A 26,585-nucleotide genomic window follows, 5' to 3' on the forward strand; every position below is an offset into this window, starting at 1 on the left:
TAGAAATAAAGTACTAAACATTAATAATTTTTAATTAAATAGACAAATTTTGTTGTATCTTGTGAGTTATTTTTATTTTGAAAATTATTCTTCATTCATATATTGAGTTTAAGCAATGATGGTGGATTATTTCTCTAAGATATTAAATGCATAAACAGAATGTAAATAGAAAGATAATAGGTTAATATTTTATGTCGCTAATGTGTTTTTGTGGAATAAATGCTTCATTTTAAATTAGTAGAGTTACCAAAGTAAGAACTAAACATTTGGGGGTTTTTTGCCCTTTCATTACTCAAATGCTCATGCACAGAATATCCATCTTTACTACATGGTAGACAACTAGAAGAAAGTGCCCTCCCATACTGGTGCTTTCAGTAAATGGAATGCATCCTAGTAATCCCCAGGGAGTTTAGGGAATCTTTATCCTTAGAGGTGATCAAGATGCAGCTGGAAAAGCCCCATGACCAACTTCATATTTTTAGATCTGCTCTGAGCAGGAGGTTGCACTGTATGGCCTCTGGAGGTTCTTCCTAGCCAAAAGTTTTCCAGGAAACACTCCCCTGTAGTTCTAGGTGTAATGTGATTTATTTTTCTTTTTTTTGTAAATTGTTGCTTCCATTTGATTATCTAGATAGTACAGTAGCAATTTTGTGCTACTGACTTTGTCTTCTCCTTTATTAAACCCTTACTTATAAATCCTCTAGGTTCATTGTTTACTGTACAATATTGCTAAATTAATACTTTGACTAAATCTTAATTTTGCCTCTTTCTGCTGCTGTCACTTCCATACTTTATTCAAAAGTTGGAAGTCCGACATCCTACAAATTAAAGCAGTGAATCAATAGTTGCTTTCCCTCTTGCTGAATATGTTTTTAATTGCTGTTTTTCAGTTGCAGCAGTTACTACACTGATTACCAGATTTCAGGGCCATTTTTTCTTATGTCCTGATTCCTTCGCTCATGTAGCTTGACTCTTTTCAGTTCTTTTCTAGCTCATTCTCAGTGTAGCAGAAAGTGACCAGTTCAGTTCTATTAGTCACCCTGTTCCTTTATTAATTTTTTCCACTGTCAGTATCGTTGTCCCTAGTGTAAACCATGCCAAACTATTCTTTCTTACTTTTGGACTGTCTTGATTGTCTGTGATTTCTGTCCTGTCATGTCCCCCTGGTTTGGTTTGCTTTTGTTAGTCTTCTATAATTAGAAAACACCTGATTTTTACTATGTTTGGAAACATTAGTTTTGGAAAGACTTCTGGTACTTCTAGCTCTTCAGCTTCATGAACAAATAGGTTTGTTTTTCCCCTTTGTCCTTGTCCTAGTAATTCTTTCCTTCTAGTTTCTTTGCAGGTTCTCGTATTTCTAATACGCAATGACCCTGCCTCATGTTCTTCTTAATTTGTTTCTTTTTTAAGGACTACCTACTATTTGATATCATAAATGAAAAAAGAGGTTTTTTTGGACCGTGTTTCTGTAAAGATGTAAACTGCATATGACAACTCTGCCACAGATGTTGAAAATGCCATCATCTTTTGTCATTACTTTCGGCCTTAATATACAAATATTTCATTTGATTCCTCTAGACAGGGGCGTCAGACACATTTCTTTAATTTAGGGTTAATTGCTACAGAAAGAAGAAATAAATAAGATCCCACCTTTTATCCAGTCTATCTGATTTATTAGTTTTTCTTCCCTTCTTGTCTCCCTCTTGTCTCTTGAATCATCCCTATAAAACATGAAGATAAGCATGCTGCTGCTCGGCAGATTTGGCTAGGCACGACATCTAGTCATAGGACATCTAGTTTTGATCCAGTCCCTTGGATCATCTTCCTGCAGACAGGAATGCTGTGGAGCATGCCTGTCTTTTAACAGCTGCCCCTGCTAATGCCACAGAAGGCTCTAGTTTCTCTTGCACTCCTTCAGATGTTTGGCTAGGACTTGTCATGGAACTTAAAACTAATTTCAGGGAGTATAGTTGAGATGGTTGTCTATGATACCTTCCTTATCAATGGAGAACTGTAGGAAACCCCAGATGATAGTTTGTTAACTGTCCAGGATGTCTGCCTGCATGTCATGGCATAGATACCATAGCACTTCTCTTCTGGAGCTACTTACCCTCTGCCCAGGAGATCTATGCAACCTGCGTGAGCTAAGGTCTAGCTTTTAGATTAAGTTGAACAAAGTGTATTGCATGAGCAAGACCAGCAATGTCATGCCTCAAAAAAACAAAGTGTATTGCATGAGCAAGACCAGCAATGTCATGCCTCAAAAATAAACAGGGGTCTAATGTAGTATGAGGCACAATATAGATATGTCTTATCTGCAGAAAGCCTGTACTTTTAAGAAGTTCCGTATCTTGAAAACAAGGCTCTATTTTGAGAGATGTTTCTTTAGTAGCAGTAATGTGAGAGCTTAAGCAGCTTTTATCCCTGCTATGTTTTGTCACTGATATTTCTACCTCCTGTATGTTGCATCAGCATGACTTCTGGCAGATCTAGATCAGCTCCCTGACCCTAGTAAAAAATCATAAAGGAAAACAATTTAAAAAGGGGAGCCTTGAGTGAGATGATGGGGATTTAAATTGCTCAATCAAGAGAAGCAGTTGCCTTGCTTTATAGGAAGGGATGTTATGCAAGCAGTAGTACTCACTGAATGGGGGTAACAGTGCTCATAACCCGTTTTGAACTATTTATATATGTGCTGTATACTTTGTATGGCAGTGAGATGAATAAAACAAAGTGTAGCTTATTGTATGTAAACTGTGTTGATTTAAAATGTAATAGAAGAATAAATGCATGTTAAATCAGTATGGAATATTTTGGCCTAGGTTCTATATATCAACAAGAATAATTAATGACTATGCCATCCTAAATATTGCTTGGGTGATTTCTTATTTTAATTAATATGATTATGATTTAAGAAATACCCATTAAGTTAATTATTAGGTTGGGCTCATATAATTCCTTTACTTTGCCTCATTTTTGCTTTTGTTTTGAAAGTTTTTTTGGGAAGAAACGTAGATTTTTCTTGGTTTAAAGTCCATTAAATTTTAAGACAATAATAGTGGTGGTAACAAATCTTACAGCAGAAATCTTGTAGCTGAAGTGATTAGTCACATAGCATAAAGCTCATGGGACTTAAACCCCAAATCATACAGTCTTTCAAAGTTACTGAATTACATGGGCTTTTCAATTTATCCTTCAAAGTAGTATTTTAGCTCCTAATGTATGTTGTAGGAAACCTCATGCTTGGAATTGTGAGGCTGCCTAGGAAATTATTTTACTAATGACCATAAATATACTAAAACTCAAATATATATTATTCACGAGGTTGTCCATTCAGCTTTTTGGTTTTAGTGATCAGTTTTATGCAGATTAGTCTGATAGATAGGGCTCTCTCTGCACACTGTCTTAAGCACGAAAGAAGTGTTGGAAGTAATACTTCAGAAGAAACCTGGCAAGCGTTCAGCAATTTTAGTTGTTAACGGAGCCTCTAGACAAGCTACTCCAAGTTGTTGAAACTGTAAGCAGTGTTTTCAAGTTTTCCTGAAAGTTTTTAGCACAACATGAGTTAAGGCTCTTAGTGCTGTTTGCACATGTTCTCATACACCCCTTTAAAGCCAAAATAGGAACTTTTGTGCAACTAGGTAACAATGTATAGAAGTTAAAAGTTGGCATCCTGTTACAGCAACTAGGAGGACGTGTTCTGGGAACATTTGTTTGTGTCAAGATGCTGAGTGATGTAGTAATAGAAAAATGTTCTTGGCATCAGAATATTTTTATAGGGACAATACTTGGGCAGTGTACAGTATATCACCCTTTGGAAAAGCATATGATACTACCCAAGAGATTACCTTGAATATTCATGCCAACTTCACAGATACTTGGAAATCTAACTGTCCAGAATATGACACATCACCCTTAAACAGTGTATGGGTTGCAGGCGAGTTTAAAAATGTGTGTGATACAGAGCAAGTGGAAAAAAACAGCCTGTGGCAATACAGAATATTCAGATAACATGTATGAAGGCGACAGTTTCTTTGATTAGGGTACCATTATTTTCCAAACATCTGAAAATTTCCACACTGGGCTGTGCTAGAATCAGCTGCATTTGGGTTTCCCTTTTAGAAGACAAATACAAATTTTTAAGTCTGCTTTTCAGTTTGTTAATTGCTGTAGATCAAAACATTGGTAATTAAGCACAGAATTAATAACTGGGCTAAACTGGCAAATGTAAAGTATTGCAGCCTGTGTCAAATCTCCAAAAATAACAAACCAGATGCTTGTGTGTGTTAGCAGCCTGGGACACAGATGCGTATTATTCAAGCAGAGTCTAAGCTGGATTGAAACCTGGAAAGTAGCAGGGTCAGGTTGTTGCTTGATTCTTACCAAGCAGCTGTATCATCTTACCATGTATGTAGCTGTATCATGTATTTGTCAAATTAATGTTATCATTACTAACCTACACAAGTAATTGCTTTAAAACATTCAAGTAACTCCCCCTGATACTAACAGCTAATTCTGTTTCTTTGTTATTCAGTTTCTTTGCGTAAAACAACATTTTATGTATTGATCAGTAAACTACTGTACACAGCATTATCTTGAAGAACAGTGTTGCTGACTACAGGAAAAGTAAATTATTTTAGCACCCTCATGTATTTTTTTCCAACTTCCAAGATCAAAACCTGCCTGGAATATCACAGATTGTTAAATTATCTGCTATATCCTACATGCTGGATGGACAGCATTTACATTTTGTTCAGAAGTTGCTTCTGTTTTTATAATAACCTAAAGCTTATTATATATTCTTTATGTTTTTAAGATGCTAATAAGAAAAGAAAGCTGTATTTAGTTCTTGAGCCAGCCAGCGGGAAATATAAGGTTCCTGCAACACTGGGGTTTTAATTGAATGCAATTTAGTACAATTCTATGAAAGGAGCCATGCCCTTTGCTGGAAAGCAAAATAACTAAAGTGTATATGCCCTGTGAACTAGACCTGTAGGGAAAAAATTCTGAGTCCAAATCTTATGATCAGTTTGACTCGGCTAACATGTACATGAGGATCTGGAGGTTTTTTAAGAAAAAAAAATAAATAAAAGAATTTTGCCAACTCAAATGTGCAACAACAAAGAGCAGGAAGGAAGAGAAGGAATTATTCTCCTCAGATGTGCCGGGTATCTTGAAACTGTTCAGGTTTCTTACCCAAGGATAAAGAACACAGGAAATGCTGTGTTGCTGATGTGAAACACATTAGTCCTAGAGTTATTGGATGAAATCCAGTCGTGGGCATGTCATTTTTACATTATGTTTTCCCGTTGCTTTAAAAATATCTGTATGTGCCTCTGTAAACACACACTAATGCAGAAAATCTTTAGTGGCTGTCTATCATTTCCTAGAGACTAATCTAGAGGATTATTGTTTTTTGGCTAACTGAATCTAAAACTTGTAGAGGATCCAGAAAGTTGTTTATTTTGAATTTGGTACTGGAAGGCTTAATGGTTCAAGATGGGTTTTTGATATGGGTTAACATCTACATTTGGAGAAGTCTTGAGGCATTTGTGTTGTCTTCATATTTAGCTTTGTTTTTAAGCATCACAGTCTCTAAAATATTACTACATTTTTCTTAATCAATAATCAAGGCTAGATAGTAACCTTTGTAAAGCTATTTTTGGTTTATGAAACTCAGTGCTGTCTTTGTAGCACTTAAGGTGAGGAAACTGATCTTCTGTATTTAATTTTTAAGGGAAATACATGCAGATGATGAATATTCTGAAACCAATTGCATTTGATGTGATTCACTTCATGTCCCAGCTCTTCGATTACTATCTGTATGCAGTCTATACCTTTTTTGGCCGAAATGACACGGTAGGTGGAAACATAATTAATTTCCAATTATCACTGTACTCATAGAATAAGAACAGAGAGGAGATCTCTTTCCTTAAAATACTACCTAATATGTAATCCTCAGAAAAATTAGTGACAACAGAATGAATTTGAATGGAGGAGTAAGAAAAGGCTGATTAGATCAGCAATAAGAGGAATAAGCACTGGGAGCATCATTATCACTGGGACATGAAGCCTTTTGTGATTTAAGTAGATTCTGTACTCTTTTTCCACCAGTATTTTGAAAGGGAGATAAGACAACGTGAAATGCCTGAAAGTAGGGAGCAAAGGAGCAGTCTGTGGAAGGAGGGTGGTGCTTTGGAGCCTAGAGAGTATGAGTTGATTTAATTTTCATATATGTATTTCTCTAACCTTAGAGAAGGATAGCCAAGGAAAAGAGGGGAAGGGGGCTGTGAAGAAACAGTAGCTCAGGTTTAAGAGGTTTCAAATACTTTATTTCAAATCTAGGATTTGTCTCAATCTACTTGCATTAATGAAAACAGGTCTCTTTTGAGTGATCTTGTAGTTGAAATAAATGCTTGTTGGCAATGTCTGAACATAAGATAGGACAACTTTCAACAGAATTGTCTTAAAGCATTTATGAAAAGCTGCATATAAACCAATTTTCTCCTCTCTTGGCCCCTAAATTACTCCACAAGTAATAATATCATGGGGTTCCAAATTCATCATCATCTATTGGCAAATTGTATTGGATTTCAGACTTAACATGTGGTTCTAAATGGTTTTGTGCTGTTCTCTTTGGCAGGATAAATGTATGTATAATCATCTGCTTGTGTTTCGAAGATGGGTGGTGGGTTTTTTGTTTATTTTGTTAACATAGTTTATTTCCATTGGCTTAATCATCTGCTCTGGTATTCATGTTGTGTTGGATTTATTTTTATCTTTTTGCATCTCCCATTTTGTGTTTTAAAGCTCACACTGACTTCCTCACTGCCTAACAAAGAACAGCACAGTGATAGGCAGGTAAACATTATTGCAGATGAGTGGTAAAATTGTGATGTTTTTGTAGTCTGGCAAATTTTGTTTTGACAGATTATTTTCCATGGGAAATAGAATGCTTACAAAAAGTCTATGAATACAATAAACCCTCTTGTAGTGCTATCCTCACTCCTCATAATGTTTATAAACATTTAGGAAGTAGAGATGGGTGATGGTATGTGATTTAGACCACTGAAAGAGTTTATATTTTATTTTTATTTACAAAACAGCATCAAATGGAATTCTTAAAAGTGTGCTGACAACACATCTTCCTTATGTTGTTGAAATTCTTTGTAAATTTTGTGCTTATGTTGTACGTGTGAGTTAGTACATACATAAGGAGAGTGACTAATTGTACAGAGTTCATTCCAGTTCAATGAAAACCAAGGATTTAAATATACATGCTGAATTTTATGTCCAGTCATGATGCAAAGTCACTGCTATTTCCAGACCTCTTTAGAATGATTACCAAGTGTAGTCAGTATTTGGCTTTCTTCACTGCCAAAAGTCACACACCATTGCAACCATAATTGCTCTTTCAAAACCTTTTTAATTTGTGTAAGGCTGTCCTTCCTCCTTATCTCAAGTTATGGAGCAACCTAACATGAAATTAAAAGGAATTTCCTTTATTTAGGATCTACTCATTAAAGTCGTAGACATGCATTAACATGTCACAGAATAGTCTTCCTTAGCAGATTAAGTGTGAGGTGAGTTTTAATTTTCTTGACAAAGGCACAATAATTTGTAAACCAATGGCCACATCTTTTTTTTAAGTATGAGAATTTATGTAGAATTGTTGATGAGTAGAATTATTCTGTAAATTTCTAAAGCTCTGCTTACTACCCTTACAAAGTCATAAATTGGTGGAATTTAAAATGTACCGTTGTGCAGGATGTACAGAAATAGGAAAAAAAACTTCCACAAAGCAAAGCAGTGATACTGATCAGTGACATGTTCTGTGTGAAGTCATGGGGTTCTGTCCTTGTGTAAAAATGCTGAGCAACAATCTTTTGGGGTTTGTTTGTTTTTCTTTGTTTGTTTGTTGTGGGTTTTTTCAGCCTCCTACCTATGGATGCTCAATTCTGACTTGAGGCTGTAGTTGGCTGCCTGAAAAATCTGGAGTTCTTGACATGTAATGTTTTACAGACACTGAAGTTTGTTTTTACATTCCTTTTCATTCAGTTATGTTTCAAATGTGAAATTGCCATTTTTTAGAAGGAAATATGCCATTATAAAATAAGTGAAAGTTGTTGCTAACTATTGGAAGTTTATAACTGATAGGCAGAAAGTAAAGTTAGTGGCAGACTGTGTGATGTGTAGTTTTGATGGTGCAAGTGCAAATTTCTTAAAATGAAATTTAATGGCTGAAACTTGCAAAATTATTTTTTTCCCTTAAGAAGGGTGTTTTTCCTGTTTGTTTTTACCTTAACAGAGAGAATAGCCACTATTGAAATTGCAGTCCTTATGGCCATCTCTTGAAAAAATTAATATATGACAATAAGGAGGAAAAAAAAAAGAAATAGATCATTTTGTGTTTCTTAAAGGGGAAAAAGTAAAATCAAAGGCTGTTTAGAACTGGTATTTCTGCAGGAAAATATGTGAAGAAAAATACAAATTATTTTTTGTAAAAAACAAACGAACAACAAAGGCATGAACCCTTTTATCAATCTTGGACATTAGGATTGTGATTTAGGTCTCCTAGGTTAGGTTCTAGATTTCAGGAGAGTGTACTTCTACTGGGAATTCAGCTCAGATGTAAATTTGCCTTGAATGTATAGGAGGATTGGGGCAGATGGACATCATAAGACAGAAACACTAGATGCAGCAAATAGGGATCTAGATTATACTTTTTTAAATTTAAAAGAAGCAGATGGAATGACATGAACACTTTCTTCCCTGCTTTAATGCATTGAAAGGAAGCCCAGTACTACAGTGTACAACAGTGCTCTAAATATTGTTCAGTAAATTGCCATTTGGTATGAATCACATACCAGAACAATAGTAAAATACTTCCAGATTCTTGATGTTATTGTATGTTTCTTAGCTGCCCTGTTTCAACTTCCTTTGCTGTATTAGTTTGTTCTTTGTTGGTTTTTTTAAACTAGAAGTAGAAAACAAGTAGCTACATTAATTATGCATGTCAAATCACTCTCAGCTGGTGTAATTAATAGCATTGCTTAGGAAAACAGTGTAGATTTATTGATTTATACCAGCTGAACATCTCCCCTGTAATACTTCTGAGCCATGAACATGAAGATGGCACATTTCTCAGGTAGATCTTTATAAGCATTAATGACTGTTTTATAAAGATCAATGGATATAATTTTACATATGCAAGTTAGAACTGTAATAAAGAATCATAACAAATGTTATAGCTTGAGAGAAGTCAAGACCATTTGGCTTGGGTGTAGTGTGTGTTCAAGTCTCAGTGGGGGCATCGTAGTGCACCACTGGGGGCTCATCACCCAAATGAGAAAATATATAGTCCTGAACCCAGATACAGTGTTACAACAGTAAAGGATACTGGTTGTTTGCTGGTATGAAGGGTAAGCTGTCATCTTCATGAAAGGTATTTGGGTCATTCTTCACACCCGTGCAGTGCTGAGTGCTGTGATCTCTGTTGATTTTCATTTTGTATGGTTGCATTTATGTGCTAGAACTTTAATGTAGGTAAATTGTAGCTGCTGTTTACAAACTTAAGTTTTGCTGTATCACTGTAAAGTTTAAACCAATGGGTTTTCCTTTCCCAACTTAAACATAATGTGTTCCTTCCAGTTCGAATCAACAGGACTGGGCCTCAGTAGCAGCAGATTACGCACCACACTGAACAGAATCCAGGAGAGTCTAATTGATCTGGTGAGTGCCTGTATTATGTTAATGCTCAGTGAAATAGAGGTCTGTGTAGGAAATTTAGGAATTGTATTTCATTGTGGCTTTCTGATTTTTCTCTCTCACATTGACACTGACACATAGTCAGTGTCTAGAATGACAAAGGCTCAGTTTCATGGCATATCATGATGAAGGCATCATTATTGTATGAAATTACTTGTTTCTACTATGGAACAAAACTAGTTTAACAGCTTTTGCTTGATGTAACAACATTATGTATTGTAGTCTTACAAGGTATTACAGTTTATGTAATAAAGAGACATTCCAGTATTATTGTTATTGAATGAGATGCTTTATAAAAAAAGCACCCAAAACCCACAAGAGACTCCTTTTTCTTCAGTAAAAGAATAACAAAATAGTAAGCCATACTGAAGATAATTCACCTTACAAGATAGCTGAAGTAATATACCTAATCCTTAAGTAATTCCTGAATTATGGGCATCTTTCCTTGATGTATGGTGTAGATTATATCCTATTTGTGACTTCATGAGTTATTTTCAAAATGTGAAAAGTAAAGATGGTGCTTGTGTCACACTGGTAGCATATTACTCTCCTTCACATCATATTACAAAGGATAAATGGGAGACTTCAGGTAGATTTTGTTGATTTAACCAAGCAGCAAGTGTTTGTAAAGAAATACTTTTAAGAACTATGCAAAAATGGAAAATTGTATCTCTTTTTTCCTGCCTAAATATAAAGCTCTTGAAACATTTTAAAGAAATTTCAAAAGAGTATCATAAATGGCTTGTGTAGTAATCAATACCATGGACACTGCAGGAAGAATTTCCTTTCTAAGGCCTCTTCCTTAGAAAGAATTAGAAAGCAGATGCTCTGCTGTGACTTTCACAATTATTTGTCTCTCCAAGGAATTGTACTTGATGCCTTTTAAATTCTTTGAGTATTGAATCCTAAACAGTTCTTTCAGAGAAGCCTCCTTAAGGGTTTTGCGGCCATTTCTCATAGCATCAGTAGAGGGAGCATAAGATACCTGAAAACCCTAGGCCTCTACAAAACAGAAGTCTAAACATTGATATTCACTGTAGTCAGAAAGAAAAAATAATTCTAGGAAGATATTTCAAACAAATCAGTTATGGATTATGGAAAAAGGGAAATTTATGGGAATAATTTTGTGAGCTTACTTTGTAGTCACAGTTCCTGACAGTGCTTGTCAGTCTTGTATTTTTTTATCAGTCAAAATAATTTTTAAAAAATTATTTCTAGGGGTACACTGGAAAAATAACAGGAATTCTTTTTCTACCTCAGTAATTTAACAATTATGTTAAAGATAATGTTAGTGTCAATTGAAATTAATATGTGTCTTCCATGAAAAATTTTGAAAGGAGGAAGAAATCTAACGTAAAGGTATTCCATGAGATTTATTAATACATGTTATGAACTTCTGCTGTTACTATTGTGTATGGATATTAAATCAAAACAATTCTAAAGCTGATGTCTTCTACAAAAAGTATTAGGCCAGAAGAAGCTAATTTTTTAAAGATTAATGGTTATTAGTGTGATTGGCAGAACTTTGTATGCTGGAAACAAGTTGTAGGGTTTTCTGCTTTTTGTTTAAAGGTAGTGAAAGTGGATTATTATAATTAATTGTGAACCATCTCCACCATAAATGGCAGATAATCAGTTATTTTGGTCATAAGTTCTGTTGGTTAGCTGAAACAAATACATGTTTTTGAGCTCACAATGAGATTAGGCCCCTTAAAAATATCTCTTCAAATTGCATGTCAAACTTTTTACAGATAACTACCTAGGTAGTTTATACTTCTCATTTAGGTAATTAGTTTATAGTCTTTTCTTCCTAGGAAGATTTAACAGAGGTTTGGCACTTAGTTCAGTCAAACTATTAAAATTAAATTGTTCTCTTGCTACAGAAGACATTTTTTGGAGGAAGTATTTGAAGGAGGGACATGTTCCTTGCACAGAAACATTTGTGGGTTTTTTTCTCCTTATTAATTAAGGAATTTCTTCTTGAGAATAAACAAGTAAATGCTAAAATGAAACACGTAATGATTAATCAAACAATATCATCCTCACATTTATTTGATATCTGTTACTTGCTAATACATGCCTTTCTGTTGTAAAAACAAGTAAACGTGTTCCAGATTAAATTTATTTCAAAGATAGATATCACATAAAGATCCTTCCCCATGCACACACTATAGCTCATGGTATTGCTAATAGCAATCCTTACACAGGTAAAAGCAGTCATAAGCTTGCTTTTGCACTTCTGTATCCTGATATTTTCAGGCCTTTATAGCAAAGCAGCTTTTATAAATAATTGCTAGTTTTGTATGCAAGTCATGTGTAGCATTAGAAAACTCAGTTCTTTTCATTATGAGGGAGTTTAGTCTAAGACCAGGGAAAACTGAGTAGGTAAGACCTGCTGTAAGGTGTCTGCATGGAGTGCTGGTTAACCTGTACTGTGGGTTTTTTTCCTATTTGACAAGGAAAGAAAAAAGTATCTTGTAGTTTGCATCAGTTCTGTGTGTACCTTGAAATTATTTTAGCAAACCTGTATCTTTCCCAGTTTGCTTACAAGGATGTTATGTAGGCTGTAATATGTCTTAGGTACATCACAATGCTTCTCTATCAGCAAGACCTGCTATTCTGATGCAGAGGAAAGCTAAGCAAGTTTGTTCTGCTTTGGTGCCAGGTGCTGCAATATGTTCTCAGTGTAACATGACATTCCTTGAAGTTAGAGTTAGGCTGGCTGTTATTTAATTTCCTGGCTTCTACTCTTGTCTTCCTTCTTCTCCTCCTCTTCGTCTTGAGATAGACATTGCTTCAGCCCCCTTCAATTTTACTGGACTTTATCTGTTCAACACGGTTACTCAAAAGTGAATCTCTGACAACAGAGACTGTCTGGCAGATTATTTTAAATTATTGGAAGGGTTAACTTTAACAAGTCCAGTCCATTGCAAAACATCTGATTTCTCTAAATAGTCTAGCGTTTTTTCTAGTTCCAGCTTGAATGTTTTGCCCCTTTTTTACAGCTTTCAATCATTTGATCATTTCTGTTAGTGAGGGCTGGAGAAAAACCCACATGCATCATTAATACCATTTCAGAATGATCATAGAATCACAGAAACATTTAGTTTGGAAAAGACCTTTAAGATTATCAGGTCTAACCTTTGACTCTACCATGTTTACTCCTAAACCATATTGCTGAGCTCCACATCTATATGACTTTTAAACACATCCAGGAATGGTGACTCAATTACTTCTCTGGGCAACCTGTTCCAATGCCTGACAACCCTTTCAGAGAGTTTTTGTTTCCTAATGTGCAGTCTAAACCTCCCCTGGTGTCCTATCACTGGTCTCCTATCCTCCTTGTTGTCCTATCACTATTTGCTTGTAAGAAGAGACCAGCACCTACCTCTGTATAATGTCCTTTCAGGTAACAGTAGAGAGCAATAAGGTCTCCCCTCAGCCTTCTTTAGACTAAACAGCCCCAATTCCCTCAGCCACTCTTGATAAGACCTGAACAAAGTACTTGACCTGGGGTCTCACCAATACTGAGTACAGGGTGAGGATCACTTCCCTGGACCTGCTTGCAACACTACTTCTAATACAAGCCAGGATGCTATTGGCCTTCATGGCCACCTGGGCACACTGCTGGCTCATGTTCAACCGCTTGCCGATCAGGTCCCTCTCTGCTGGGCAGCTCTCCATCCATTCTTCCCTCAGTCTGCAGCATTGCATGGGGTTGTTGTGGCCCAGGTGCAGGACCCAACACTTGGCCTTGTTGAAGCTCATACAACTGGCTTCAGCCCATTGATCCAGTCTGTTTAAGTTCCTCTGTAAAGCCTCCCTGCCCTCAAACAGATCAACACTCCCACCCAAGTTGGTGTCATCTTTAAACTTACTGAGGGTACATTCTATCTCCTCATCAAAGTAATTGATAAAGATGTTAAACAGAAATGGTCTCAACACTGACCCCTGAGGAACACTACTTGTGACTGGCCACCAGCTGGATTTAGCTCTGTTCACCACCACCACCACTCTCTGGTGTGCACTCCATTGTTTTACCCAGCAGAGCATTTGCCCATCCTGGCCATGCGCAGCCAGTTTTTTCTTTAGAATGCTGTAGTAAACAGTGTCAAAGGCCTTATGGAAGTCCAGGTTGACAACATCTGCAGCCTTTGCCTCATCCACCAGGCGGGTCATCTTGTCACAGAAAGAGATGAGGTTCATCAAGCAGGACCTTCCTTTTATAAACCTGTGCTGACTGGACCTGATCACCTGATTGTTCTGTATATGGTGCTTAATGGCACTCAAGATGGTCTGCTCCATGACCTTACCTGGCACTGAGATCAGACAGGTCTGTAGGTCCCTGGATCCTCCTTTTGGCCTTTCTTGTCGATGGATACCACATTTGCTACTCTCCAGTCCACTGGGACCTTCCCAGTTAGCCAGGACTTCTGGCAGATGATGGAAAGAGGCTTGGAGAGTGCATCTGCCAGCTCCTTCAGTACTCTTGAGAGCAACCCATCTGGCCCCATAGACTTGTGTATGTTTAAGTGTTGCAGCAGATCCCTGACCATTTCCTTTTTGATTGAGAAGTTAGATCCTGTCCCTTCTCCCTGTCCTCCAGCTCAGGGGACTGGGTGTCCATGGAACAACTAGTTCTACTGGTAAAGACTGAGGCAAAGGAGGCATTAAGCACATCAGCCTTTTCCTCATCCTTTGTCATTTGTCATCCTCATTTTTTGTTGTCCTTAGTTCCCCCACATCCAATGAAGGATGGAGGTTTTCCCTAGTCCTCCTTTTGTTGTTGATGTATTTATAGAAACACTTTCGGTTGTCTTTAATAGCTGTAGGTAGCTTGAGTTCTAGTTGGGCTTTGGCTTTCCTAATTTTTTCCCAGCATAGCCTCACTACATCTTTGTAGTCCTCCTGAGAGCTCTGCCCTCTCTTCCAAAGGCCATAAACTCTTCTTTCGTTCCTGAGTTCCAGCCAAAGCTCTCTATTCAGCCAGTCCAGTCTTCTTCCTCACCTACTCATCTTTCAGCACATGGGGACAGCTCGCTCCTGCACCTTTAGGACTTCTTTTTTGAAGTATATGCAGCCTTTCTGGACCCCTTTATCCTTCAGGGCTGCCTTCCAAGGGATTTTGTTGATCAGTTCCCTCACCAGGCCAAAGTCTGCCTTCTGTCTGTGGCAGCAGTTCTGCTGACTCCCCCTCCTTCACAAAGATTTGAAAACACTATCATTTCATGATCACTATGCCTCAGATGGCCTGCAACCGTTACATTCCCCGACAAGTTCTTCTCTGTTCGCAAGGAGCAGGTCCAGGAGGGCACCTTCCCTGGTTGGTTCCCTCACGAGTTGTGTCAGGAAGTTACCTTCCACACACTCCAGGAACCTCCAGGCATGTTCTCTCTGCTGTATTTGTACTTCCAGCAGACAGGCTTCGCCTGCCTTGGCAACGGTCCCATGCTAAGGGATCTTGTGCTTTTCTTGGGGATTGGCCCACTGGCTGTTTCCTTGGGCTTCCTTTCTGCTATGAAACATGGTTTTGCAATGCCTGCTTTGTAGAACAAGTCAGGACAATGAGACACTTATACTGTGTTTGGCCAATATATTTGAACCAGAGGTGACTCCCTGATTGAACCTAAGCATTTTTGATCTAGCCAGTTGTTTCATGCATATTTTGTGTCTTCAGGTGCAACATGGTTTTGGCATTTAAAAGGTTCACCTTCATGGGTAGCAGGCAGGTAGAGAAAAAGTTGTTTGAAAGGTATCTCAATGCTGAAGAAACAGGCAACTTTGAAGCATGATGAATACAAAATTAAGTCTTTAATATTTGATTTTTACATAATTTGTAATTAGTCTCTGAAAGAAACAAAGATGCTTAAATATTTACTACTAATACTCTTCCCCCAGCTGTGGGGCTTGCTGTCTCTCCTAAGAATAGAGAATTGACTGGTAGACTCTGGCTTTGTTTGGTTTTTTTAATCACATGTAAACATTTCAAAGCTTCTCATTTTTTTGTTTTGTTTTTTTTGTTTGGTTGGTTGGCTTTGTTGTGGTTTTTTTTTGAGAATTACATGAAGTGAAAAAGAAAACAAGGCAGATAAAGAGTGGATTTTGACAGTTGATCAGTGGTGTCTTGGACTCAGTTAATATTTTTAAAGAATTGACCATTATGCCTAGGTCATTAGATGTTGCCTGTGTGCACTGTACTTGTGGCCATGCTAGGAAGGTATCTTCAGAGCTGCCTGGAAGCAGTTACATGAGTTTTAGCACTTATCCAGGACTTCTGTCTTGCTTAACCATTTTAAAAGACTGGGCTAAATGCAAACTTCACAGTATTATGGAATGTTTAGCCAGCTTCATTGCAGTTTTCTCTGGCTGAATGTGAACACATATCAGAGCAAAAAAAATTAATTTTTCAGATAACGTAGTGATGTAGCTAACCTTTATAATCGTTCCTATGCTCAGTGCAACTGTGTCTGATGACATTTACCATAAGTCTCTTTTAGAAGTTTTATTTTCTGCTCATTGATCTATTTCTGTCAGATCTCTTAATGCTACTAATGATGTGCTGATGATATTGCTCAGTCAGCAGTCTTTGTTTTTAATTTCTCTGGAGATCTTTCAAGGCCACCTGCTTTATCTGCTTCCTGCTTCTGTAACCTATTACAGAAATATTTTTTAGAAACCTGAAGATACTTTCATTGATAGTGAGGACTCTGCTTTCCCAATCTGTGCTATGTTCCATCTGCTCTAGCTCATTTTTTGTGTTTGACATCTTCAGGAGATGCAGAACTGAAAGAGCTTTTCTGAATTAGCAAATCCAGCTCCTTCTTGCCTTGGGCTGTCACATCACAGGACCCAACTGTCAACTAAAATCCAGGATAGTTAAAGTGGAACTTGTTATCTTTTTGTTCCTCCACACATCAAACCATTTTTAAAGGCATGGACACTGTTATCCTCCTCATTATCTTATATTCTTAATGTTTATTTTGACTTGGCTTTCATCCAAGTGGTAAACACATGCCGGTGCCGCTTTGTCTGTAATAGCAAAGTTTTTATCTTTCTATTCATTCTGTTATTACTTAAATTCTCACCAAGTCCTTGTACATTTTGACATAATCAATTTTTGTGTGTCCTTCCTTTAATTGCTGCAATATAACCACAATGGTTCTGTCAGATATTTTTGTCTCAGAATAAGCTCCCTGTATGTTTTCCCCTTCTTACCTGGTAATCTGTACAGTACCTTTCCAAGATCTACAAGGCATATTCTTCCTTGTCTCAGTCCTGATGTTTAGAATCAATTAGACCAGCACTTAGTTCCATCGGTGTTTCTAGTGATCACTGTGTTCCTTTTCTTAGACAGAAGTGTCTGAAAAATGTGTGCATAGCAATTATTCTGTTTCATGTCACTCCACATAGTTGTTCTCTTCTGTGAAGCCTGAAAGAAGCTCCTGGTGGCTGTTGCAGTCAACTTAAGTCTATTTTTCTTCCTCCTGCTCATAAATCTTTAGTTACTTCACAGCAATTTCCTCTCAATTTATGTTTGTCTTGGAAAAAAAACCCCAAGCCCAACAACAACAATAAAAAACCTGCAAATCTGCTTTATTTATTATATATTATCCAGAGGGACCTTGACAGACTGGAGAGGTGGGCCAATGCCAACCTCATGAAATTCTAGGCCAAGTGCAAGGTCCTGCACCTGGGTCAGCACTACCCCAGGCACAAATACAGGCTGGGGGGAGAATGGATAAAGAGAAGTCCTGGAGAGAAGGACTTGGGGGTGGTAGTAGATGAGAAGCTTAACGTGAGCCTCCAGTGTGTGCTGGAGCCCAGAGAGCCAAACACATCCTGGGCTGCACCAAAGGAAGTGTGGCCAGCAGGGCCAGGGAGGTGATTCTGCCCCTCTACTCTACTCTGGTGAGACCCCACCTGGAATAATTGTATAGTTTTATGCCCTCAGCACAAGAAGGATATAGACCTGTTAGAGAGGGACCAGAGAAGGGCCACCAAGATGATCAAAGGCCTGGAGCACCTCTGCTATGAAGACAGGCTGAGAGAGTTGGGGATAAATTGGGGCTTTTCAGAACTAGAGAAGAGAAGGCTCCGGTGAGACCTTATAGCAGCCTTCCAGTACCTGAAGGGGGCCTACAGGAAAGCTGGGAGGGGCTTTTCATTAAAGAAGACAGTGACAGGACAAGGGGTCATGGTTTTAAACTGAGAGAGGGGAGATTTAGATATTAGGAAGAAATTCTTCACTATAAGGGTGGTGAGCAACTGGAATGGGCTGCCCAGGAAGGTTGTTGATGCTCCATCCCTGGAGGTTTTTAAGGCCAGGTTGGATGAGGTTTTGTGCAACCTGATCTAGTGGTGGAGTTTCCTGCTTATGGCAGGGGAGTTGGAACATGATGGTCTTTAAAGTCCCTTCCAACCTTAATGATTCTATAATTATCATGTTCCCAGGTTTATCCTTGTCCAGTTTTACAGCAATCTGAGAATTATGCTAATTTGTTTTTTGAGTTCAACTGTGTCATGTCTAAGCATTACTCATGTAATTGCTTGTGTATTCATACATTGCTTTAGAGCAGACGTGCTTCTGAAGAAATTATTTTTACCACTACTTTGTCACTGTGTTATTGCCCAGGTTTATTTTCATTCTGTACAAGCAGGTGATTTGTTGTGGCACTTGTCTGGCCGTGGAATTTCTATCGTAGGGTCACGGAAGGCTTTTGTTTGAGAAATCAGTGCTGTATCATACTAACCTTCATTTTGGGTTCTATATCGCCTTTGCTTTGTAACATTTCTTGTATTTTTATAGTATGTGTGTTAACAGTGAGCATACTATGAGCAATTAATCTAAATCCAGAATTAGATTTAGGTTTACATGTCCTGATACATTTTTGGCAAATAGCTAACCTTCAGATGGTGTCCACTGATTATGTATCCTCCCCCTTTTCCTTTTTCATCCCTTTCCTCTCCCTTTTCTGCCCCCTTCTGCCCTTTCCCCTCTTTTTCCCTGTTCCTGAGGTAGATACTGATCTACATGCTGTGATTTTTTTTTTTTTCAGCTGTTTGAACACCACGCTGTTCAAATAGAAAACTCTGGGACTGCATTTTGATTCAAGCTTGGTTTAAATTACACAATAGACTTAGAAATATTCCTTTATCTTATCTCTCATCTAAAATTGCTCAGCTGAAGCCATACTTGCTGTTTTCATGTTTTTTGAGTTGTTTAATTATTTATTTTAGGAGGTCTCTGCTGATCCCACAGGAACTCTCACAGCAGCTGAAGAGAGAAAGGAGAAGGTGCCAAGCCCACATCTCAGTCATCTCGTAGTTCTGACATCTGGCAATGCGCTGTATGGTTTAGCAGAGAGAGTGGTGGCCACAGAATCCTTGTAGGTTATTTACTGTGCAGTGCATTTTGTGGTTACTGGAAGCTATGGATTGCTTATAACAGATTGCAATTACCAGCCAAAACCTTCTTGAGAGGTCAAAAATTCCTGCTTCTCAATGTGATTTTAAATATGAGTGATAGAGGTAATTTCTTAATCAAAGGTAGTGGAAGCTAACCATCTGGTCTAACCATCTGCAAACATATGCAATCAAATTTACTGCAGCTGGTCCAGTAATTTGTGACAGTACAAGGCCAAATCACAGGAAAAATCTTTCATTTTAAAGAGGACTATTTAATCTGTATGGTTCATTTAAACCTTACATTAAGTACTCAAATGTGGGTGGCTGAGTCTCAAAACTGCTTAGTTCATATTGGTTTGGCTGGGATTGCAGTGTTCTCTGCAACGGGTGGAAGTTTACCTGTGAGGAAGAGATAATAACAAGTGAGTAATGCAAAACTCTTAAAACATTGTTAGAATAATACCCGGTCATGTGACAATATGAAAAACTATAAATTAATATTAAAAATATTTTTTCAAAGGAACTTACTTTCTTTTGCATTAATTTATGCTTAGTTAGAAATACAGTTCTTTGTTATGTTGCTATTAAGGAATCCTCCCCCTGAGAGAGATTTTGATTTCATAGTCTATATTCTAAAAGATTCACTGGTAAATAAGTGTTTAGGAATGTTTTGGAATTCTGACATGGGTTTATTAATATTAATGTTGACAGCCCCACCGTGTGGAAATTACAGGACACTTGCCCACTGACTTTAGTAGCCTTTGGTATGGTTCTTCTCAGGATTAAATTTTCCAGGGTTACATATCATTATTGCAAAATACATCAACTGCATAGTAAAAGTTGTGCAGAGACATGCCAAATGCTGCATTTAGTTCACAGTGAATTTTCTTTGCTTTCAAAGGGTTTTTCTGGCTGAGCAGTTTGAGTTTCTTCAGCCTCATCTTGATGCGGTGATGCCAGCTGCCAAGAAGCCTTTTCTTCAGCAGTTCTATTCTCAGGTCAGAATTGTGTAATTCACAGCTAATCTGAAATTTGTACAATATGGTATAAATACTTGTACATCATAGTTACGTATTGCTCTCGTTAGCCAAACGTTTACTGAATTGAATTCTATTTGTGTTCTGTTTCAGACAGTGTCAACTGCCAGTGAACTGCGTAAACCAGTTTATTGGATTGTAGCTGCTAAAGCTATTGATTATGAACAAATGCTGCTTCTGATGACTAATGTGAAGTGGGATGTGAAGGAAATAATGTCACAACACAACATATATGTAGATGCTCTTTTAAAGGTGAATACTTCTGGGAAATAGTGTGCTAGAGTTTATATAAAGATTAAATTATTGTAATACTTCACTAAAACTGTTGAAGTAGCATAGTTAGAGCCCTACAGTATCCAGGGAAGTAGAAAGTTCTTACGAGTACATCTGTCCAGAATTTTCATTATTCTTGCTGCCTGCAGGTTTTTTACAGTGCTGATTTTTTAAATACATGGTGCATGAAAGTGACAACACAGGTTGATTGACTTTCTTGTCTAAGTCTTGAATGGTAGATAAATGTGTAGTAAACAGAGTAAAACTGAGGAAAATCCAGTGGCCTGAGGTTGTGGCTTTTTAACAAAGGCTGCTTTTTATTCTGCATAATTTTATTGGTTGTCTTTGAGATGTATTGTAGGGGCTATAGGTCAAACCAGGTCTGATCATGATCATGCATTATCTAATTGAAGTTGCTATATTTAAAAGTTAGCATTTGAAAAGAAAAGTAAAAGCAAAGTTGTTGGCCCACCTTCTCAATAGCATTCAGCAGAAGTGTTTATACAATTGCTGTGCCTTATGGCATACAGAGCCACTTCTTGTGAGAATCCCTATCATGCTTTTATATATGCCCAAATGAAGTTTCTAAAGGTCTCTAGAAGGACACACTGGTAGTGGTAGAATGATAGTAATTCTTACAGAGAAACTGAAAATTTTCTTTTAAAGATAGGTGAAGTCTGTGTCACAGAAGAAGTTACGCATCTGTGTTGAACAGCAGTTTTGATTACACTTTTGTACTCTGTAGCTGTTCTTTACTTTAAAAAAATCAATGCAAAGAAGAGAGAATCTGTTAGAGGATGTATTATTACATGGAATTTGACTGAATTTTTGTGATTACTCTTCTTTATGCTGTCGTGGCTTTTTGAAACCAGTTTGTAATTACAATTTTTGGTCTCTGCAGTTGAACTTTTTCCTTTTGTGATTCATCCTTCTGATGAATTTGTTTCAGGACAATCAGGTCTACTGCCATTTAAAACCATGTCTGGCCTCTATGTTATATAGTTAATAATACTTACAACAGAAGCTTTTAAATTGGTTCTAAGCAATTAGTGATTTCCTTTGTGCCCTGGGACTCCAGGAGTGTTAGATGTAAGCAAAACATTTAATATAATAACTAGCTATTTTTAGCCATGTGCATACACGTGCAAAATTCCATACTCATTATATATGGAAGCAGATAACTGGGAAAGAAGATTGTTCACGAATTTCATTAATACAGAGTGATAGGCATCTCCAGCTGCAGAAGAGTGAGTTGTATGCCAGTTAAAGCATGGCATTGCAGGACCCTGCTTCCTCTTGCCAATTTCCTCTTTCAGAAAACTTGTGTTAAATACCAATTTTTTGTAAGATACTAAGCTAAACTGGCAACTGAGATTCCCTTCTGAATGATCGTTTTCTTCAGCTGAAGAAACAAACTAGATTAATAGCCTTGGAATTAAAACATGTTGTTAGACAAGTCTGGTCTTAATAGGGTGCATTACAAATTGCTTTTGCTGGTTACACAAAGCAGTTAATTATCAAGGTCTGCTAATGTTTAACTCATTTGATACCTTTTTTTTTTTTAAATGATAGGTGTGTTAGTCACTGGCAACAGACTTCTATTTCATTTTTATAAGTCACAAAATCATTGTAGCAGGAAATATATTCAGTTATGACTGGTTTGTCACTCATAGTAACAGCTCAAATCCATATAGGCCATTGATGTTTCAGGTTGAAACAGGTGTCTTCCCTCAACCTAAATTGTTACCTAGCACTGCAGTGTGCTCCCAAGGTGTTTGGTTTGGATTCTTCTCAGTGGGTGCTTTCAACTCCTTTTAAAGCACTGGGGAACTATCTGCTGTGAAAACTTGAAGAATGAAAAGTAGTTAAAATATTTCTGAGCTTCCCTTTGAAAGCTGAGAGGGTGAGTATTTAGAGACATAAAGACATCATTGCTCAGCTGTCTTCAGTGGCTGTATAATGACTTCCAAAAAGTTAAAGATTAGTTTAGGGAGTGGGGCGATGAAAACTACATTTGAAGGATTCACTACTTGGTTAGTTTTCAGTGTCAGTTTCACAGAGAACTGCACCTCAGGGGACCAGAGCAGTATTTCCTTTAAAAATAATAATTTCTCAGGTAATGCTGTGAATGATATACTAGAAAGTGGTATGCTTTCTGCTTTACATATTAAGCTTGTCTCTACAGTCTGTGCCTCTTAAGCTTCTCTTCTTTGCTCCTTATTTTTCAGTATTCTCTCTCATGAGTATTTCTAATTCTTTGCTGCTGCTGTTGCTAGAATGTATATAATATGAATGCTTTTATGTTGAAGGAATAATGGTCTTTCATTTTTCATCAGGAATTTGAAGAATTTAACAGAAGGTTGAATGAGGTGTCTAAGAGAGTCCGTATTCCACTGCCAGTCTCCAACATCCTTTGGGAGCACTGCATACGTTTGGCCAATAGAACTCTTGTGGAAGGGTAAGAAGTTCATTAAAGCCTTGCTTTTGGTAAATATGTCTATAGTGCTAACATCTATTTTATGGAATTACAAGTTCTAATTTTGTAGTGCACTGTTAAGCTTTTGGGGAGCCTGAAAAATATCAAGGCTTAACATAGTCCTTGGCTGTTTTATAGAGCCTGGTACAGCATTAAGCCTAAAGTGTGTGGTCTTGCACCTGGACACTGCTGAAGAAAGACTTCAAGTGTTTTTTTTAAATATTTGAAACAATATATTTCTCTTTCAAAGAAACTTCTATATGAAAATTATCATTTCCCAACAAAGAAAAGAAGAAAGTGTAGTTGTCAGTATCTCTATGGTGATGCCATTTGTCTTTGCCAGGAAGAAAGATGGAGTTGTCAACCCTGGCAGTTAGAGTAGCCGTGGAGCAGGATTTTCTAAATTCATCAGGAACAGGGAGGTGTCTCAGCTTGGTCAATAGAAGCTTAAGCACCTTTGTCAGAAACTGCTACACCTTGTTTATCCCTCCCTCTTAATCAATGTCCCACATTTTTCAGAGTCAATATTTTAGCCTGAGTATTGTAGTTTTTTCATCGATTGCATTTATTTTTGTATTCTTGTCTGCTTGCTACATATGTTTGTGCTGTACTTACAGCTTCTTCTGCATAATAAAATGTGTTGTCTTCCACTCCTCCTACATATATTTCCATATTTATTTTCTGTTTACGTTATTCACTCCCTAGTACCTACTTTGCTTCTTTCCATCTCACTCTCCTGTTGTCTGCTCTAATTTAGGACCTCAACAACATCCTTCTCCAAGTGTTAGGTCTCTATTGAGGATTATCTGCTTCCACTGCGTCCATCAAGCCATCATTTAAACTCATGCCCATTTGTTTTTGTGCCATCCTACTTTTGCAGAAATTGAGAGATTAATTTAATCTTCAGGGAGACTAGACCCAACCAATGATCTTGTCTGCATTTAACTTAAAACCATAATTATGTTCCTGCTCAAGGCTGAAAGGACTAAGTGGAACAACTTGGTAAGATTAATTTTTATTTCCTTCTAAGTTTTACTTCCTACTGTGTTTCTCTTTTCAGTTATGCCAATGTGAAGAAGTGCAGCAATGAAGGACGTGCCTTGATGCAACTGGACTTTCAACAATTCTTAATGAAATTAGAAAAGTTAACAGACATTAGACCTATTCCAGATAAAGAATTTGTGGAGACCTACATTAAAGCATATTACCTAACAGAAAATGATATGGAACGCTGGATAAAAGAACACAGGGTAAGAGTTAAATTTGCATTCTTTTACTGCCTATTGGAAAAATTCACCATGATGATAACAGAATCGTGCTGACAACTATGAATGATCAATGCTTCTATGTGTTAAAAAATAATATCTGCATATATATGTATATATTAACTTATTATAATAAAATCTGTATAGGAAGCAGTATAAATATAAATGTGTATGTGTGCATGTATATGTTAATTTTATTTATTACCATATGAAGTGAGCATGCATTTGTACTGATTCAACATCTAATGACTGGGAAGGATGAGTAAGCCAGTCACATCTGTCATAAAATGTAGCGAACTAGAGTCAAGGGAAGTTGAAAATATTTGTGTGCTGTTCGGAATATGCCAAAGTTCCCAACTCGATCATCAATAGTATAATTTGAAATCACACCATTAAGTTTTACTTTGCCTTCATGAGTGGATTGCTTAAACTAAGCTCTAAGGCACAGTGGATAGGAGTCACTGATTTTCTTCTTCATTTAATAATGACTCAGGATCAACATTGCTCTCCAAGATATGTCTTCATTTGTGTTTTCAAAACATTTAACATGCTTTCGTGGTAGCATAACCTAACGTACAGTAGGACTCTGTAAGTAATAGTCATGTGCTATTGGACCTGCCCATTATTGAAGTGAAAAGTCCTTTAAAAATGGAGCACTTTGAAATCTGCAATTTGGGATTACTTTAGATCTAACTAGAAATGGATGAAACAAACGTCTTTAATATAATTTTCCATGTTTTACTTGGAGCTACAAGAGAGATTATGAGTTGTTGTTTGGCGACCTACATGGAAAAACTATTGTTTAAACCTGCTGATAGAAGCTATGCATTTGATAGTGTTAGGTATAAAGGTAGTACTGGGAAATGTGGTGCTTTGACAGGTGTTAAGAATCCTTGTCTTTACATTTTTGCCATTTTTTCCTCCTTTATCATGCACTGAAATTAACCTTATTTGGAGATTCTGTAGACAGAAGTATTTAGAAGCTTGTTAGAAATGAGAAGTCAAAATAAAAACAATCATCCAGTTTTGCCACAGTTTGTTTAGAAAAATGTTCTTGTGTTAAAAGCTTATCCCATTTGTTTATACATTTCCCACCTCACCACACAAAGAACAGAAAATACATTAAAATGTGAGTTATGTATATGTGTATTCACAGAAACATTTTCTGTGAACTCAGTCCAACACTGCTGAAGCTCTAAGCATTTTCCACTATAATGTGCCATGTAGCAAAATACAGTTTTGTCCTCAGCCTCAGCTATAAAAACTATCCAGATCTGATTTAACTGCCACTTTAAATCTCCCTTGTGTCCTAACGACATCTCTCAGTTGAGAAGTCCACAGTGCGCTTTACTGTGCTTTCTGGCTTTCTACCTTTTTCTGGTGTTTTATTCTGCCATAACATGATCTGCTTTTATTTGCCAGGAATATTCCACTAAGCAGTTGATTAATCTGGTGAATGTTTGTCTGGGCTCCCATATCAACAAGAAGGCAAGACAGAAGCTGCTGGCTGCTATTGACGACATAGACAGGCCTAAAAGATAACTGGAGAAAGCTGTTTTCCTTGTGACTTGTACCTTTTTCTGTTCATGTGAAGCAGGCAGACAAACGTCTGGTGGACTGATGACAACATTCTCTTAAAACCCATTGTGCATGATGTTTCTTACCAGCATTGGCGACTTTCTGAAGTGGCGTAATATATGATTTTTCTAATCTGTAGACTTGTTTTTCTGTTGTATTTCTTCTCTTTTTTTGTTGTTGTTACTTGCCCTTAGTAAAAGGGCCACTGATTGTGTATCATTGGTGAGCTGTATATTTTGCAAAACTGTATACTGTAAGTAAAATCAAAACCAGAGAGAAACACATTGGCTTAATATATAGTTGATGTTCTTTTTTATAAAAGAGCTACTTGAAAATATTATTTCTTTCCTCCCTGCTCTAACCATCAGAAATTGTGCTTTATTATGGACCAGTATAAAATGAACAGAAATGTATGATATTTGATCAATGTATCTTGCATGTGGATTAAGAGTGCAGATCAACTAATACTCTGCTGTTAAGGACTCTCACCTTCATATGTATTCAGAACGTCTGCTATTCCAGAATTGATTTAGTCATATCAAAGTTATTGACTTCAGATTAATAGAAGGTAATAAATACTGTACACTAATACGATTGATTTGTGAGACTTTATTTTCCTAATTTAACAATGCAAAATGTCATTTCTAATAGAAATTAGTACTGTTTCTTTTATATCACTTCCCTTTTGCCCCTCTGCCAGTCCTCCCTGTTCTGAAGCCATAATGTCAGGGAATAGGAATAATTTTTTTTGGCTGAAGTTTTGGATTGATACTAAGATAATTT

At 37.1% G+C, this 26,585-nt stretch overlaps 1 protein-coding gene across 1 annotated transcript in view; it reads left to right on the top strand.

Moving 5' to 3' along the window:
- CCDC132 (coiled-coil domain containing 132) overlaps nucleotides 1-26,211 on the top strand; it is a 74,598-nt gene extending 48,387 nt beyond the window's left edge. The window contains exons 21-28 of the mRNA XM_010001590.1: nucleotides 5,738-5,859; nucleotides 9,652-9,732; nucleotides 19,006-19,154; nucleotides 20,075-20,171; nucleotides 20,304-20,462; nucleotides 22,820-22,941; nucleotides 24,020-24,209; nucleotides 25,647-26,211. Coding sequence (XP_009999892.1) covers nucleotides 5,738-5,859; nucleotides 9,652-9,732; nucleotides 19,006-19,154; nucleotides 20,075-20,171; nucleotides 20,304-20,462; nucleotides 22,820-22,941; nucleotides 24,020-24,209; nucleotides 25,647-25,766 — 1,040 coding nt within the window. The 3' untranslated portion in view covers nucleotides 25,767-26,211. The remainder of the gene's footprint in view (nucleotides 1-5,737; nucleotides 5,860-9,651; nucleotides 9,733-19,005; nucleotides 19,155-20,074; nucleotides 20,172-20,303; nucleotides 20,463-22,819; nucleotides 22,942-24,019; nucleotides 24,210-25,646) is intronic.
- The last annotated feature ends 374 nt before the right edge of the window (nucleotides 26,212-26,585 follow it).

Source organism: Chaetura pelagica, unplaced genomic scaffold (genome assembly GCF_000747805.2).
Source record: "Chaetura pelagica isolate M959 unplaced genomic scaffold, ChaPel_1.0 scaffold127, whole genome shotgun sequence".
NCBI lineage: Eukaryota > Metazoa > Chordata > Aves > Apodiformes > Apodidae > Chaetura > Chaetura pelagica.